Source organism: Apostichopus japonicus, chromosome 17 (assembly GCF_037975245.1).
Source record: "Apostichopus japonicus isolate 1M-3 chromosome 17, ASM3797524v1, whole genome shotgun sequence".
Classification (NCBI taxonomy): Eukaryota; Metazoa; Echinodermata; class Holothuroidea; order Aspidochirotida; family Stichopodidae; genus Apostichopus; species Apostichopus japonicus.
The window spans coordinates 14,831,034-14,850,338 of NC_092577.1; the positions used below are offsets into that span (position 1 = coordinate 14,831,034).

The 19,305-nt window shown below is 37.9% G+C and overlaps 1 protein-coding gene across 3 annotated transcripts in view; it reads right to left on the reverse strand.

Annotated features, from left to right (window-relative positions):
* Positions 1 to 19,305, reverse strand: part of LOC139984039 (protein smoothened-like) — a 50,504-nt gene that overhangs the window by 16,977 nt on the left and 14,222 nt on the right. For all 3 annotated transcript variants that reach the window (XM_071997682.1, XM_071997683.1, XM_071997685.1), the window contains exons 4-7: positions 15,932 to 16,104; positions 9,609 to 9,828; positions 7,634 to 7,757; positions 4,613 to 4,705 (exon numbers count right to left, since the gene is read on the reverse strand). In XM_071997682.1, coding sequence (XP_071853783.1) covers positions 4,613 to 4,705; positions 7,634 to 7,757; positions 9,609 to 9,828; positions 15,932 to 16,104 — 610 coding nt within the window. The remainder of the gene's footprint in view (positions 1 to 4,612; positions 4,706 to 7,633; positions 7,758 to 9,608; positions 9,829 to 15,931; positions 16,105 to 19,305) is intronic.

Sequence of the window (19,305 nt, forward strand, 5' to 3'; positions counted from 1 at the left end):
TACATACCAATTCAATACATACTTTAGACTGGTTGTATGCTACATACCTATTCAATACATCCTTAGACTGTTGGAATGCTACATACCAATTCAATACATACTTTAGACTGGTTGTATGCTACATACCTATTCAATACATCCTTAGACTGTTGGAATGCTACATACCAATTCAATACATACTTAGACTGGTCGACTACATACCAAATCAATACATACTTAGACTGTTGGAATGCTACATACCAATATTCAATACATCCTTAGACTGGTCGTATACTACATACCAAATCAATACATACTTAGACTGGTGGAATGCTACATACAAATTCAATACATACTTAGACTGGTCGAATGCTACATACCAATTCAATACAGTACTGATTTCGCTTAACTCCCGTTAAAATTCGTTGAAAGAAAAATAACCGAAATTCTTCGTTTTTCACCGAAATTCCCCGATTTTTATCGTTTTTTATCGAATTTTATCGATTGGTTATCTCAGTCATTTCCTTCGTGGATTTTTATCGTTTTTTATCGAATTTTATCGATTGGTTATAATCTCAGTCATTTCCTTCGTGGAATTTTCAACGGTACATTGAAATTCTTTTTTAAAAGAAATAGAAGGTCAATTTGTGGTTACGCGAAACGTCGGAAAACGCGTAACTTCGTTTATTAATATCAGTTAGACTTTGGTTCAGTCGTTTGAAAGAGGGAATATTTACAAAAACATTCTCATGCTTATATGAGTAGTAACACTCAGAGAAACGTGTAATTAAACTGACGGGGGACGTTTTCTGACTGTGAACCCCAAACACAGTGACATAAGTCTTAACTTCGCCAGGCCGCCAGAGAGGTTGCAGTCAAATCTATGTACCACGAGGCACCCTTCCAAATAAGCTGAAGTTCTGTTTAACCATTTAAATAACAGTGAATGGACATACAGTATAAACTTGGTTTACTTGCAGATTACAAAAAATAGTTATTTCTAAGAGATGTAAATTTGGTTTTTTATGAGAGTTGAAGTATGAAACTTTGTTTCCGAGCGAAAACATGTTACTTGAAGCAAAATAAAGATGCCCCGCCCATTTTTCTATTTTGTTTACATTTTAAACATGAAAATTATTTAAAAATATGTGAAGAACTTTGTAATGTACTGCAAACTATCTATAAAAAAACAGAAAAACGATGTTTTAGGCATGAATAATGTGTTCAATATAACTAAAGTAGTAGGCCAATAGTCATAAGCTCATGATAGTGTCGTCAATTCGTTTTCCCAGTTTATATTTGCGACATATATCACCCGTGTACATCGATCAATGGCATGTTGAAATCCCGTGTGAAAATATGTTGACCCCAAAAGACGCAAATGGTCGTTCTAGAAAGTACCGTCATAACATTAACAACACAAGGCCAGTTTGCTCTCTCAGGTCCGCACGTGTACAGCCATTTTTTTCACACATGGTGTTATGCTGTGCATGCATTGCGGGCAGGATTGCGGCAAACATAAAAGAAAATGAATGAAAATGAAAAACTTACAATATTTTTCACAAATATTGATGCTTAGATAAGTGCTTCCTCACAATGAGCCGCCTTAAAATTCGCTCCGCTTACGTAAAACTTCTATATATATAACACATGGAAAAACCCGAGATTTTACACACATAATTCCCACTGACATTGGTCACAGAACATAAGTAGGTCATCGAACTTTGCCCAAGTTCATCGCACCATGGGAACAACACAACACATTGAACATGATGTTACATCTCCCGCCATCTGGACGCCGAGTGTAAATTTTGATGTTATATGCAAATTATGAATGGTACTGCACAGCACGATTAAAACTTAACCTATTGCGACACAAATTTTGGCTGTTGTTGAATTAACTTTCATATCAAATGTAAGGTACTGTATCATGTATGTGACACAAGAGAAAGAAAATGAAATCGGAGGCTGCTCAAACCAGTTTCAACTTGATTTTTACAACCCATCGCACAACACGTGCGTGCGTAATTTGTTTTCTTAACATGACTTTTAATAAGTAAGCAGGAAAGGTGGGTAAGTTTACTAATTTAGGCGAGTTTTTGTTAAAAATCTTGTGATAGATAGACAAATATATTGTTTTTTTCTTCAAAAGTTACGATGTTGCCGAAGGCCGAGTGATATAAATTCAGTGATCTGAACTTCTGAACACCACGAATACTGATCATGTGTGTTATTCTTTTCAGCAATTATTACACGAAAGGTTCGCAATATTATTGGGCCTAATTAGTAATTAACATACATTGATCGAGTGTCTTGTTGCCTGAATTGCTACCTGCTGGGAAAAAAAACCTTAATTATTGTACTCATAATGTCCTATTTTCATTAAAAGTCGAGGGATTTCCTAAACCGAATTTTGATGCGCTCTATCCACCTGTGTCATTTATGAGCTTCTCTGACGTAAGCTGCAGTACGTAATTTCTCTATACCAGTTCCGCGAAATTTATTTACTGTACGCAATAAGCATCGTTCGCTATGTTTTCTTTCACAACGAATATTCAAAGTTGTGCTCCACACTCTTCACAGATATTGTTTTATGTCGTTCATTTTCAATTCTACTTTAAAATTACCTTTTTCGAACGATGCATTGCATGCTTTATTAAACATTCCTGATTAGTAAAACTAAGGAAGGATATTCAAATATGTATTATTTTCATTTGATATGATTTTATGAGCTGTTCCACTTGAAAAACGATGATAAAACCGAAAAACATAACATTTACTTCTCATGTGACGCATACCGGGAGACTCATAAAAACTCCCCCTTCTCATTAAATTAAATGTACATGCCGTCAGGCCAGTTGAAAGCCGTCAGGCTAGTTGAAAGCCCTCCCTACTAATGTTTGATCAGCTCTTCCCAATATACAATACTCAAATACTGTAAGCAATGAAAATATATTCATTTTCCACAGATTTCTACCCAACGTGGGCCCCAAGTCACTGCTTTATTTTCTTAGTAGTCATGGAAACAATTGTTTGCAACTCTCTTGCTGGCCAGGTGTTTTCAAGTTTTATTAATAGCACGACTTTTGATTGGTTCATTCAAGATAAACTTTCTATCCCTGCTGGATTGTTCTACTTATAATATGAATGAATATTTGGTTTTCAACTAACTTAGTTACAGGTTACATCCATTCCATTACGAACAGTAGGGGTAAAATAATGTTTGCTTCTAGAGGCAGCCAGCCAAAGGTTCAGATAAATACTATGCTAATTAACAGATGGTAGGCGTGAATTTGACAAAGCCAGGTTTATGATTGGACTAAGCCTCTCAAAAAAAGTTTGGTGGTGGGGATATCCAGGGTAGGGAATACACATGTTAGCAGCAAACTGCAGGTGGCCCAGACCCAGGCTGTGACCTAAATACCAGGGCAGTCCATCTGCATTCGCGGGCAACTTACAGTAACGGGTTAGGGGGAAAATAACAGGATGTTTTTTTTTTTGCGTGCATTGAAGCTAAGGGAGATTTTTTGTACGGAGTGCGCTCTCAGAAAAGTTTGTTTAGTGAGTGATGTTCTGTAGTAAACGGTACTGTAGTACGTCAAGTAACACAGGAATTTATTGGAAATAAAGATCTCTTTGATATCCAGCTACGACTGTTTCATTGTGGATATTTTTTTTTTATTTCTAGTTTTTCTGACGCTGCGTTCCTTGGTGAGCTAACCTAAACTTATCTTAGTTTAATACTAGCCTATAACTTAAGAGTCGTAGAATGTGCTTATTACGATCGATCAAGACTAGTTTTTATTATCCTAGCCAAATCATTTTTCAAACACCTAGTAAAGAACTTACTCCATCTACAATCAAACTTTTGTAACATTTGTAATATTCCTCTACAACTTCTGGTAGAGTCTGAAAATGGCTGTAGTTAAACTAAGGATTCAACGCAAGTCACAACCTTGATATGTCTAGAATTGCCTTTGCGGTTTTTGATCGCGATAACTTTCGTGGAATTTTCGTTGAAACTTCGTTGATAACCGTGCCCGCAGTAGTCTAAATCTTGTCAACGAAATAATTCGTTTTTAACCGATTTTCAACTTTTTTTTATCGATTTTCAACGTTTGTTATCGATCGTTGATTTTTTTTTCAACGGGAGTTAAGCGAAATCAGTACTGTACATACTTAGACTGGTGGAATGCTACATACCAATTCAATACATACTTAGACTGGTCGAATGCTACATACCAATTCAATACATACTTAGACTGTTGGAATGCTACATACCTATTCAATACATATTTAGAATGGTCGTAAGCTACATACCAATTCAATACATCCTTAGACTGGTCGTATACTACATACCAAATCAATACATACTTAGACTGGTGGAATGCTACATACCAATTCAATACATCCTTAGACTGGTCGTATACTACATACCAAATCAATACATACTTAGACTGGTGGAATGCTACATACCAATTCAATACATACTTAGACTGGTCGAATGCTACATACCAATTCAATACATACTTAGACTGTTGGAATGCTACATAACAATTCAATACATACTTTAGATTGGTCGTAAGCTACATACCAATGCAATACATACTTAGACTGTTGGAATGCTACATACCAATTCTTGCAATTGTTCCCTTTATTCTAGCTGCTGCTTTGTTACTGAGCAGTCCTGGGTTGTCTCTGTCCACATGGCACAGCGTAAACACACCTGAAAAATGAACATTAAACCCAAAATATATATGCTATGCAAGTCATAAGTCTGATGTTTAGTAAACACACATGATACAGAGCAAGTACAAAAGAATGAACTACTAGTTCATAGCATAGACTAGTCTCACTAGTAATACATAGCAGAGACTAGTTGTCTCACTACTAGTTCATAGCATAGACTAGTTATCTCATTGCTAGTTCATAGCATAGACTAGTTGTCTCACTACTATTTCATAGCAGAGACTAGTTGTCTCACTACTAGTTCATAGCATAGACTAGTCTCACTAGTAATACATAGCAGAGACTAGTTGTCTCACTACTAGTTCATAGCATAGACTAGTTATCTCATTGCTAGTTCATAGCATAGACTAGTTGTCTCACTACTATTTCATAGCAGAGACTAGTTGTCTCACTACTAGTTCATAGCAGAGACTAGTTGTCTCACTACTAGTTCATAGCATAGACTAGTTGTCTCACTACTAGTTCATATCAGAGACTAGTTGTCTCACTACTAGTTCATAGCAGAGACTAGTTTCACTAGTAGTTTATAGCAGAGACTAGTTGTCTCACTACTAGTTCATAGCAGAGTTGTCTCACTACTAGTTCATAGCAGAGACTAGTTGTCTCACTACTAGTTCATAGCAGAGACTAGTTGTCTCACTACTAGTTCATAGCAGACTAGTTGTCTCACTACTAGTTCATAGCAGAGACTAGTTGTCTCACTACTAGTTCATAGCAGAGACTAGTTGTCTCACTACTAGTTCATAGCAGAGACTAGTTTCACTAGTAGTTTATAGCAGAGACTAGTTGTCTCACTACTAGTTCATAGCATAGACTAGTTATCTCATTGCTAGTTCATAGCATAGACTAGTTGTCTCACTACTATTTCATAGCAGAGACTAGTTGTCTCACTACTAGTTCATAGCAGAGACTAGTTGTCTCACTGCTAGTTCATAGCATAGACTAGTTGTCTCACTACTAGTTCATATCAGAGACTAGTTGTCTCACTACTAGTTCATAGCAGAGACTAGTTTCACTAGTAGTTTATAGCAGAGACTAGTTGTCTCACTACTAGTTCATAGCAGAGTTGTCTCACTACTAGTTCATAGCAGAGACTAGTTGTCTCACTACTAGTTCATAGCAGAGACTAGTTGTCTCACTTCTAGTTCATAGCAGAGACTAGTTGTCTCACTACTAGTTCATAGCAGAGACTAGTTGTCTCACTACTAGTTCATAGCAGAGACTAGTTGTCTCACTACTAGTTCATAGCAGAGACTAGTTTCACTAGTAGTTTATAGCAGAGACTAGTTGTCTCACTACTAGTTCATAGCATAGACTAGTCTCACTACTAGAACATAGCAGAGACTAGTTGTCTCACTACTAGTTTATAGCAGACCCTAGTTATCTCACTATTAGTTCAAAGCAGAGACTAGTTGTCTTACTACTAGTTCATAGTAGAGACTAGTTGTCTCACTACTAGTACATAGCATCTAGTCTCGTTGTCTCACTACTAGTTCATAGCATAGACTAGTTGTCTCACTACTAGATCGTAGTAGAGACTAGTTGTCTCACTACTAGTTCGTAACAGAGACTAGTTGTCTCACTACTAGTTCGTAACAGAGACTAGTTGTCTCACTAATAGTTTAAAGCAGAGACTAGATGTCTCACTACTAGTTCATAGTAGACCCTTGTTATCTCACTACAAGTTCAAAGCAGAGACTTGTTGCTCTACTACTAGTTCAAAGTAGAGACTAGATGTCTCCCTACTAGTACATAGCATCTAGTGTAGTTGTCTCACTACTAGTTCAAAGCATAGACTAGTTGTCTCACTAGTTACTAGTTCAAAGCATAGACTAGTTGTCTCACTACTAGTTTATAGCAGACCCTAGTTATCTCACTATTAGTTCAAAGCAGAGACTAGTTGTCTTACTACTAGTTCATAGTAGAGACAAGTTGTCTCACTACTAGTACATAGCATCTAGTCTCGTTGTCTCACTACTAGTTCATAGCATAGACTAGTTGTCTTACTACTAGATCGTAGTAGAGACTAGTTGTCTCGCTACTAGTTCGTAGCAGAGACTAGTTGTCTCACTACTAGTTCGTAGCAGAGACTAGTTGTCTCACTAATAGTTTAAAGCAGAGACTAGATGTCTCACTACTAGTTCATAGTAGACCCTTGTTATCTCACTACAAGTTCAAAGCAGAGACTTGTTGCTCTACTACTAGTTCATAGTAGAGACTAGTTGTCTCACTACTAGTACATAGCATCTAGTCTAGTTGTCTCACTACTAGTTCAAAGCATAGACTAGTTGTCTCACTACTAGTTCAAAGCATAGACTAGTTGTCTCACTACTAGTTTATAGCAGACCCTAGTTATCTCACTATTAGTTCAAAGCAGAGACTAGTTGCCTTACTACTAGTTCATAATAGAGACTAGTTGTCTCACTACTAGTACAGAGCATCTAGTCACGTTGTCTCACTACTAGTTCATAGCATAGACTAGTTGTCTTACTACTAGATCGTAGTAGAGACTAGTTGTCTCGCTACTAGTTCGTAGCAGAGACTAGTTGTCTCACTACTAGTTCATAGCAGAGACTAGTTGTCTCACTAATAGTTTAAAGCAGAGACTAGATGTCTCACTACTAGTTCATAGTAGACCCTTGTTATCTCACTACAAGTTCAAAGTAGAGACTTGTTGCTCTACTACTAGTTCATAGTAGAGACTAGATGTCTCACTAGTACATAGCATCTAGTCTAGTTGTCTCACTACTAGTTCAAAGCATAGACTAGTTGTCTCACTACTAGTTCAAAGCATAGACTAGTTGTCTCACTACTAGTTCGTAGCAGAGACTAGTTGCCTTCCAAAGTGTTGTACAAGATTGGAGCACTATATTAATATCTGGATAGGAATATATTTCTCTCTTACCATTGGTTAAGTAAAATGCTGACACTATCACAGCCACGGCGGTCGGAAAGAGAACGAAAATGGTTCGATATACGTGATTAACTTCTCCGACGAAACAGATGCCCATCAGAGAGCTGCCGTCCACCTTATGAGAGGAAGGAGAGTTAAATAGTGTTCACAAGATGAAGATAGATACAGATATCTAGACAAAGTGGATGATAAATGAAAGAGGCATTCATAAATAAATGCATAAACTAGTAGGGAAGATTACAGCGTTGAAAATTCATAGAACTAAAACAGTAGATACAGTATCATAGAGGCATAGAGCTACAAATATATGAACAAATCTGAAACTGTGTCTTGTTCCTTGTTCAAGTTACTCAGCCAATAACAAACACAGAGTTTGAGATAGCAGTGGGGGAGGGGGAGAGGGCAGGGGGATGGGGAGGACAGAGGGGAAGGCAGAGAGACCTACAGTAAGTTTAAAGGCCTTGTAAAGGAACAACAGGGTTAAACCTCTACACTCTGTGGGCTGTTACCAGAAATCAACTGTGAAATGCAATGATCATTTCCATAAGATTCAAACACACTACAAAAGACAACTTAATTCAATATCTGGAATCTAATGGGCAACTGATGTAAGTTCAAAGTACAGTATTTATTCCTACAACCCTCATTTCTGGAACTGTAAGCTTCAGGAGAAGTAAGGTTTTCATTCCAAAGTTTTTGAAAGATTTCTTTTAACACACAACACTGATGTCTTCTACTTCTTCTTGAATATCAGAGGTATTGTTTGTGAGGAAAAAAAAATGGATATCAATCCACCTATTTTTCTTTTTAACTTGACCATTACCTGTATACAGTAACTTGCCTTAAGTGACATCTTCCATTAAGAAAACTACAACATTTTGCCCCATATTTAGCATCAAAATGAAAGTGTTTTAAATAAGAAGAACACTGATTCTTGTTTGATCCTTTCATCGTGATTTTGTTGCTTCTTAGTTTTTTGTTACATGTATCTTTGAGTTATCTGACTAAAAGCAGCTTTTGTGACTTGATTTTGATAATTATTTAGATGCTAAATTAAAATCTAAAATATAATATATTCTAAAGCTTGGCAAATATTGCATTTTGCATAATAAAGTTAATGGTAAGAACATTATGCAATTTTGGAATTTTTGCACTAGATTTCAATTTGAAATCCTCTACAAATTGAATTCCAATCCAATCTAATCAACTGAATTCCAATTCAAATGATTTCACATGTCATGCTATATCATTTCAATTGATATCTTTTTCAATTAAATTCCAATTCAATCCTATCACTTGCATTTCAATTCAGTCAAATCCATTCATATTCAATGCTTAGAAAAAATATTCTGCAAAATTGAAATGAGCAATAATGAATTGAATTGAAAAAACAAAAGGAAAAAAAGCAATAGCATCAGTATCAATAAGCTGCAATACATGTTTACATTAGTACAAACATACATACAGCAAGTCCTACAAATAAGAAACTTATCTTCTCACTTGTGAATTAAATATATGGATAGAATTAGCCACAAATGAGTATCTGTAGCGGCCCCTAAGTGTACGTGGTGGGCATAAACGCAGTCCAGAGCGGTTGTAAATGTAGTGCTCACACAAGGGTGTGTTGGGTCTTGCATGATTTGTTTCAATGTATTGCAGACTCTCTCATGATACAAGCACTCTAACGAAGGTAAGTGAACACCGATTACCCGTTGAGCAACTTTCCTACATTGCTCAAGCATCTTCACATTGATTCTTGTACCATTGACAAAGTAACAAATTATGTTATACATCGAAACACTTTGAATGAGGGATTTATAGAACAAGGTCATGAGATATTGAGATTTTTGCAATATTACAAACCTTGATACAACAAGCTGATTTAAATGACAGAGAGAGGGAAGGATTACAGGGTTAGCTGTAGGGGGTGGGGGGTACAGGGTTAGGCTGTACGGGAACAACTCACCTGGTTACAAGCCAAGATAATAACCACCATGATGAATGGAAACACCCATGAGATGATATGAAAGTACCCCGTCTTCCCCTGGAGGGCATCTACGGGGGTACCCAGGGCCCTAAAAGACACGTGCCAGGCAAACGAGAGAATCACAAACCAGGACACGCCGGCCATGATGAAATAGTAGACGATGATAAAGACTATCAAACACGAAAGGTTTTCACCTTCACTGTTGAGGAAGAAGATTGAAGGACGGTAATATTGTGCACTACAGTAAATGTGCTTTCATAGCACTTCAGACCAGGTCACGACAATATAACACATTTACAGTATATTACAGATCTGTATTCTGTACACACTACACATACTGTACTGTGAGCCAGACATCTACAGTAGTACAAGTAACATCATGCGTACAAGTACAACACCATGGGTACAAGTAGAGCACCATGGGTAAAAGTACAATACCATGAGTACAAGTAAAACACCATGTGAATAACAAGTACAGCACCATTGGTACAAGTACAGCACCATGGGTACAAGTACAATACCATGGGTACAAGTACAGCACCATGGGTACAGGTACAACACCATTGGTACAAGTACAACACCATGGGTACAAGTACGACACCATAGGTATAATAATTAAACACCATGGGTACAAGTACAACACCATAGGTATAATAATTAAACACCATGGGTACAAGTACAGCACAATGAAATACAAGTACAGCACCATGGGTACAAGCACAGGACCATGGGTACAAGTACAACACCATGGGTACAAGTACAGCATCATGGGTGCAAGTACAGCACCATTGGATGCAAGTACAGCACCATGGGTACAAGTATATTAGTAGACCTTTCCCAGACCTATGAGTACACAGAAGAGTACAATGCTCCAAGCAAGAGAACGAGCAAATAAATATACCTTTAGTTCCTACAACACACTACTAGTGTACATGTCCCTAGTATAGGAACAAGCTACTGTACAAATCCACAAATCCAAGTTCAGGTACTGTAGCTATATGCTAGCATATACTGTAAGTATGTTCACAAACTTACTACAAGTCTGCTGTGAGCCAGACAGTGTAGCACTATATTTAAAACAATCAGTATGAGGGCAAGACAATTTCCCCTTGGACTGGTTACAAGTAGGCTACATGTACATGGCTCTAGGGAGTAAATTTGAGTATGTGTATTTATGTTGTAGTATCCATACTAGTATTAACATCAATGTATTTTTAATGTTGCTATAACATTTACAAAATTTATCAAATACTGCAGTGGCCTATATTATTGCCCTTTCAACGGCTGAGTTTTCAATTAAAAATACTACAGTGGCCAGTAATAATGTCAATTCCTGTTACCAGCAGGTTTCATCAAACATTGCAGTGGCCTGTACATTAAGTACAATAGTGGCCTGTATTAATGTCCTTTTCATGTGCACAGCAGAGTGTTCACCAAATACCACAGTGGCCTGTATTACTGTCCTACTATGTCAACAGCAAAGCTTTCATTCAGTAACATTTGGCCTGTACTAATGTCCTATTTAAGTCATGTTAAAGTACTGTGAGCACTGTAATTCTAAGAGATATGGCCTGTAGTACTGTCCACTCAAATCCAATGGGAGGCATGCACTCAAAAGAATGTGATCAGCATTTGTGTCCTTTCAAGTCAGAGATTGATTGCATTTATAGCAGAAAACTGAATTACTGTACTATAACCAGAAAGCCAGTCAGTTTTGATGATTCCTTGCCATACAATTTGCTCAAAATTCAAAATACTGTAATTACGTATCTGACTAATGTAGAGCGAATAAGTTAAATTTGTCCAAGGATTAAATGAGAACCAGAAAAGAAATTGTAGAAATCCCTTGTGGGCATCAACCATGTCATTTACTCATACGGATTTTACAGTACAGAATTTTATACCAAAATGTTTCAATTTCCAGAAAGAGCAGTCTTCCATAGTTGTGAAATATAGACACATTTTACCAACTTTGAGCTAGAAAATCCCTGTAAATAGTTGTTCAGAGTTACATGATATTGGTTATACAGTATATCCTCTGAAATATGAGAAAATGTCCAAGTTATCCACCATTTGATATAACCTGTTGACCCCTTGAAGCTCAGAGGGAGAAAACCCTTATACAGTAGGAGGTTTAAGTGCACGTTAAAAGCAAGAGTATGAACTCTGAAGCAGATTTCATTACCTGGATGCCAGGTATGTTTCATTGAAGACCTATAGAGCCAGCGCACAGAACTAAACTGAACTGAATTTGACCAACTATGTTCACCAAAAGAAAATCAAAGCATTGGAGAATTCACAGATTTATTGTAGCTTTAATGTTGGAGTTATCACATTTAAAAGGTTTTCAGACTTTGATGCCTGTTGACCTCATGTGACCTTTGACCTCTGTAGACCAATTTTAATACAATTCTTGCACTAGCCAAGCTGGATCTACGTACTAAGAATTAAGTTCAAGAAAGATGTACTTCCTTTGTTTAATATCCTGTTTACAAGATTTTCAGACTTCCATTTAAATTAGTGTTTACACTCGTGTATCACGATTTTCAAGAAATTACATATTGGATGCTATAATAAATGAATTTATTCTCTACTGACAATGTTTTCATGTTCAAATACTTAGGTGTAAGATAAGGTATAAAACCTTCCTCAACAATTTCAATTTGCTTTTGTTTCTTTCATTAACTCATTAATAACTTCATATAATTAACATCACTACTAACATCGCACTGCCGCCACTGCTTATGCTTGCTCTCCACCTCTATTGGATAAGACCATATTGTTACGTTGGAATGCGAGAGGTCTCGATAATTAATTTTTAACGAGACACAAGCCTGGGTTCGTTTCCGTAAGGAACACAGACAAATTGACAAGTCTAGAGATTTTAAATGAAAACGTAAACTATATTGAACAATGGATTTCGAACCAACAACAACAAGTGGTAATTACAAATACATAGAAAATTACTCACAAACTTAACAAGATAGGATACACTTTAAAACACGCTGGTCTTTTCCAACGGCGATATCCCTCAGCGGCCACGACCTTGATGACGACGATTCTCGGTCTGTTGTACCGCGAAATTCACTGGTCCTCGACGAAGTTTCTCGCGATCCCAGAAACAGCAGTCACCTTCTTTCCGGCGATGCTCCAAAATAGAAGACGGACTTCCAGCCACAATAGAGTGAAGCACAAGTCGAACTTCTCGCCGACTAAATATTACCAGAGTCAGTCCAAAATCAGCTTTATAGCCACCAACTCCTGGCGTAACGAACTTCCTCAATGGAGACAGAAATTCTTCACCTTCTCCGAAATAAAGACTGAAAAACTGTACTTTCACAGCAAAGTCCTCTTCAAACTTCTGAATGGAAGTGTAGAATCAATCTTGGTATCGATATCGCAATCCTTCAGAAATTACTGGCAGTTGAGCACTGACGAAATATAGTAGAATGGTATAATATGTGTCGTCGCTTGTATTCGTTCAGAAACTGAGAAACTCTCCGATCTGGGCGGGTTTTTATACGATTCGCCATGTCAAGAATCATCTAGATCTTTCTCGATACACTTGACCCAGTTTCTCTATTCTTGGAAGTCCTTTGCATATCTAGCGAACGTTCCAGAGAATCCACGAAGATGCCGTGCACAGCTTACACGCGATTCCACGTAAACCGACGCTAACCCGAGACCAGCGTGTCATCATAAGGAATATACCAGAACAATCGTGTATTATAACATTCTGACACGGTAACCCGACCTAATTTCTCAAATACTGATTTATCACATAGGCAATTTCAATTACTCTCCACATTATAACATTAGGTTTCTCAATAGCAGTGACTAGCGTTAGGCTACAATGGGCCCTCGTAACAATATAAATATCCAATTTAGCTCTTAAACAGTTGTTACTACTACTATATATTATGCAGGCCCAGGGTTCGCATTAGCCAATGGAATAAACGATTAGTAAAAAGCCACTTGCGATTATTATTTTTTAGTCTATAATCCATTAACATGTCGTAAAATTCCTTGTCAGCCCTTCCTTCTATGAATAAATGAATAAATAATAATTGTGAGAATTCTTTCAATTTCTTCCACATGGTAGCCTAACACCACACTAAGTCAATGAGAAATCTAGCTAAGCCTAACCATCTGTTTATTTGCTGAAATTGTGACGCAGTAATAAGATATCCATGGAAATACTTCCATTATTGCTGTTAAGTAAGACCACATGGTTGCCTAACACCACACTAAGTCAATGGGGTAATCTAGCCTAGCCATCTGTTTATTTGCTGAAATTGTGACGCACTTATAAGATATCCATGGAATACTTTCGTTATTGCTGTTATCTTCAACCACATGGTAGCCTAAACACCACACTAAGACAATAGGAAATTTGCCTAAACATCGGTTTGCCAAAAAAATCACACTTTGCGTAGGATTCCGGTAAGATATTAGGAACCGGGTAGTATCGCGTCGGGCGGGTACCTTCGTTATTGCTGTTATCTTCAACCACATGGTAGCCTAACACCACACTAAGTCAATGGGAAATCTGCCTAACCGTCGGTTTTCAACAACAACAAAATCACACTTTGCTTGAATTCAGGTAATAAATTAGGAACCCGGTAGTATCGCGCCGGGCGGGTACCCAGATACCCTGTGCAAACACTTATTTAAATGTTGACCACAAATGACCTTTTACCTCCACCAATTTCAACAGGGTTCTTGCATGGGCGTCAACAGGTGGGGGACGGGGGACATGTCCCCCCCACTTTCAAAAGTGGAGGGGATATCATATCATTTGTCCCACCCACTTTTCAGAGCAGTTATTAAAACAAATCACATGCATATGCGCGATTTTCTATTTAAGGTCAAGAAATCTGGACTCCCTGGGCCCCTGCTATCTATCACTTGCACCGTCATTTATCTCCCATTCTCCCAATATCCTAAATCTGCCCATTTAATTCGTTCTGGGGGGGGGGGGAGACCATTCGAAAGTGTATTGAATCTTGCACACATGTTGTTTGTATGGGTTCCAAGGGATTAGGTAAGCCATACAGGTAGATGGTGATGAGTTACTATGTTCATATCACTACCTCCAGTCCCTTGGACTGGACAGACGAATACGGGTACATGTATTCACCGGATATGGTAGATCTTTATTGTTGAGTGCCAGCTAGGCGCTACACACGCTCTGCGCGGTGCCTTTTTCTGATTATTATTATTAAAGTACCTGGGCACATAACAACTGACGTCTCGCACCTACATGCATGTATTATATTTACCACTCCACTCATCCCGGAGGTGACGGCGCCACTTTTTCAATATTTCGTTTAAGATGGACGCTGTGTAATTCGTCTCCCTTGGTGTCAGAACGGCATCTTTCTACCAGTACTTTCTGTCGGAATTTAGTTTTGTGAGACAAAATTTCTCCTCACAGATCTGGTTCTGATGTAACTAAAAACGACTCAGGAAGGCCATCTCCTGCGATCTAGGGGGTCAAAATTTTCCGGTACGCTACGCGCCAACCAATGGTGGCGCTCCGCTTAGATAGTATAGTGTCCCCCTCACTTTCTGAAACCTGCTGACGCCCATGGGTTCTTGTGCTCAGCAAGCTGAATCTGCATGTACCATGTATGAAGTTCAACATCACCATCGCATATATTCCTTTTGTCTCAGGCAAGGCATCAAAATTAATTAAGAGCTTTCAAACTTCCAACATTCCATAAGTTCTAACAATGTACTACACTACATATATATATAGGATAGAATTCACCCTTACCTTGGTTCCCCAATACGCATTGTATTATCACTCCTGCATACACTATATATATATAGGATAGAATTCACCCTTACCTTGGTTCCCCAATACGCATTGTATTATCACTCCTGCATACACTATATATATATAGGATAGAATTCACCATTACCTTGGTTCCCCAATACGCATTGTATTATCACTCCTGCATACACTATATATATATAGGATAGAATTCACCATTTACCTTGGTTCCCCAATACGCATTGTATTATCACTCCTGCATACACTATATATATATATAGGATAGAATTCACCCTTACCTTGGTTCCCCAATACGCATTGTATTATCACTCCTGCATACACTATATATATATAGGATAGAATTCACCATTTACCTTGGTTCCCCAATACGCATTGTATTATCACTCCTGCATACACTATATATATATAGGATAGAATTCACCATTACCTTGGTTCCCCAATACGCATTGTATTATCACTCCTGCATACACTATATATATATAGGATAGAATTCACCATTTACCTTGGTTCCCCAATACGCATTGTATTATCACTCCTGCAGACGATGTCCTGTCTGGCATTCTGTGGAAATTGAGCCAAGAAACCAACACTGGCCATGAAGAAACATCCGTTGATATAAAACAGAATCACCGCGGGATATCGGCTGGAGTTTTTCCAATCTGCGATGAAAGTTGCCTGAGAGAGAGGGAAAGCAAAAAATGGACCACACTGTTAAAACCACTTGACTGATATATAAGTTTAAATTTATCTGTACTCCACTAACGAGCTTTAGATCTCAATCATTTTACATGTCAGGATCCTATATGGCTATGGTACCTGCAGGATCATTGTTATTATCTCCAAAGTTTACATGTTTTTCCAAAGTTACTGCCAACTTTTTCCCAGAAGTTTTAATGAGTGTCACTCAGAAGTGCAGCCATATACTTCTTGGGGGGAGGAGGGGCATTAGCTACCTGGTACCTCACCCAAGAAAAAAATCAGGGGGGCTCAGTCCTCCTAACACCCTTCAAATGGCAGAACATATTACAAAGATTCGTAGTGTACAGTGAATAACTGATAGTGTATGGGTAAATGTCCCTTAAAACATGCTTCAACATTGTTTCAATAGTTGTAAAATATAGCAACATTTTGCATCTAGGCACCTTTCATTTAATAAAAAAAATCCTTGAAGGAGAGGGAATGCCCATCCTCTTAGACTTATACCCTAGATGATTTAACATTGCCTCCCCCCCCCCCACCGGAACAAAAGTTGGTTGCAGCCCTGGTACAGTAGCAACGCTTCTAAGGATGGTAGCCTAACATTACAATGGTACAAGTTTACACATCACTGACCCATTAAATGACTATTTGCCATATCTGGAGATAAAATTGTTGAACTTTAAGAATACGTCATTAATTTGACTAACCAGACAGCAAGAAGGCTTAGTGGTTCCTTGCCTTATAAGATGATAATACATGGAATCCCTTGATTGATAGATCAACTGAGAAAAATGTGTCCTAAAGTCATGTACCAGAACATCAAAAATTAGTTCCAGATAACTTGACCATTGCAAAGCTATTTACCCTTCCAAAAGTTGATGACAGCAGGGTCATTAGTGGAAGTGGAACACTTAAAAGACCAAAAGGTCAAACATGTGCAGCACAGCAGGCTTGGTGCAGAAGTCTAAATTATAAATACTGTAGAGCATGCTAAGACAGATGGCAGCCTGTTTTATTCAGAATTACGACTAAAAATATCTCCTAATGAGCTGCTCTATTTATTTACCTCAAATTCCATCTGTAAGCTTCTTTTAAAGACCAACTATGGAGACTTTTCGATGAACCTAAAATCCCACCATTTTGCACATGTATGTAATCCTTAACTCACTCAGCTTTTTATGAAACCTATTTCAGACATTCCTGAAACATTCCGAAGACATCAGGTGACCATGTGACGTCACTGTTTGTATACCTTACTCACAACAATACTTTTAGTGTGTAAAGTTGTATACTTGAGCTGCCAAAAACATCAACGATATTACTCCTTTTCCCTCGAAATGCCACAATTCTGTGTTGTTGGAGGTTGCAGTTATACCTCACTCAACAAAAGCATCAGATTTTTTAGATTTCCGAGTACAAGAACCGACGTAAAACATTCCGAAGACATCAGGTGACCATGTGACGTCACTGTTTGTATACCTTACTCACAACAATACTTTTAGTGTGTAAAGTTGTATACTTGAGCTGCCAAAAACATCAACGATATTACTCCTTTTCCCCCGAAATGCCACAATTCTGTGTTGTTGGAGGTTGCAGTTACAGTATACCTCACTCAACAAAAGCATCAGATTTTTTAGATTTCCGAGTACAAGAACCGACGTAAAACGCCGCAGACTTTGGATCAATTTTGTGAGATCCGCGCGGAAAGATTTTTCAACACCAGGAGTATCTCATGCCCATGAGTCCACATGCATGACCCTGCCTCTGTGTATGCTGCAAATGTCTCATACTGCGAAAATTATATACTGTCGATAGCTGTGTCGGACATAGCTAATGTGAAATTGACCCTTTCAGGTCTCCTCGTAAACAAGCTCTGGACGTCCTTACATGTAAGAGATGACCGTGTATATACCATGCCTAAGGTAGCATTGTTAGTATATGTAGTAAGATGGCTCACAGCATGAGTAAATAGTCATGTTAGGATTTCATCGCATTTACCTATTTCCTTTGTTGTATTCCAGTATCGTGAGTTTGTGATACATTGTGTTATATTGTCCCTTATGTTTATTCCGGCATCTGCATGGTCCAAGGAGTTGCATAAAAACGGTTCTATGTAGCGATCGGACGTTTTATTTCGTTAATGACTGTCTTGTGATTGTGATGTTACTGGTCAAGGCCTGTTTCAACTAGACCTAACTCTATGGAATTACACAGAGTCACGGTAGTATTTCGCCCAGGATTGAACGAGAAACGTGGATTTGGATATTCACTGCTAAATTTTGGTTATTGAAAGGATACTTTTACTGTGTTTGTACTTTTGGATATTAAAATGAGTAAGCACTATGTTCAGCTGAAGCTTAGTCATGTATATGCTACCCTGATCGATTCGGGTCAGCGTCTTCTCGTAGTTGTTTGATTATGTTTAGTGTCTTTTTGATAATTCGTTGACAGTAACGTAAGCCATTTCATATCACGCATGAGGCATCTTTTAGGTCTATTCTTCTGTTCAGTTTACGATATTTTGCGATCAAATTGTATTACGGAATCGCCAAGCTGCTTGCATGTTTTACAGAATATTGTACCGTACGGACCTATTGACGCTCCTCTATGTAAAAGATGCTTCTATTTGAGTGGAAATTTTGCTAATAAAATAACCAATTTAAGTAAATTGTCTTCTTAAAATTGTCTTAAAACTATTTGTTACCTTCATGTGTTCTTGTTTTAAGCTAACAGCTTTTCAAACGCTCGAAATTGGAAGTCAAATACAGTACAATTGTTCGCTATCTGTGTACAAACAGTACCTATATCAGCGTTTGATTTTCGCGGTATACAAACAATGACATCACACGGTGACCAGAGGCTCCTTTGGGTCAATCTCTGTTTTCAGACATTCCAGAGGTTCATGTCACGTGACTACCCAAAATGTCCATTTTCGTGGTCGTTTTTTGATGGGTTATAGTAGGTTTTCGAAGGTTATTTTTTACACATGTTGATTATGGGTATGTAAACTCCCAAATCAATCGAAAATCCCCCCAAAAAAAATTGTCTCCATAGTTGGTCTTTAAATACTTTGTCAGACAAGCCGAGGATTACACTGCTGACCTTCAAGATCTACAATATATGCTAAATATTGTAATTGTCATAGAATAAATTAATCAACTCATCATGTGGTAAAAT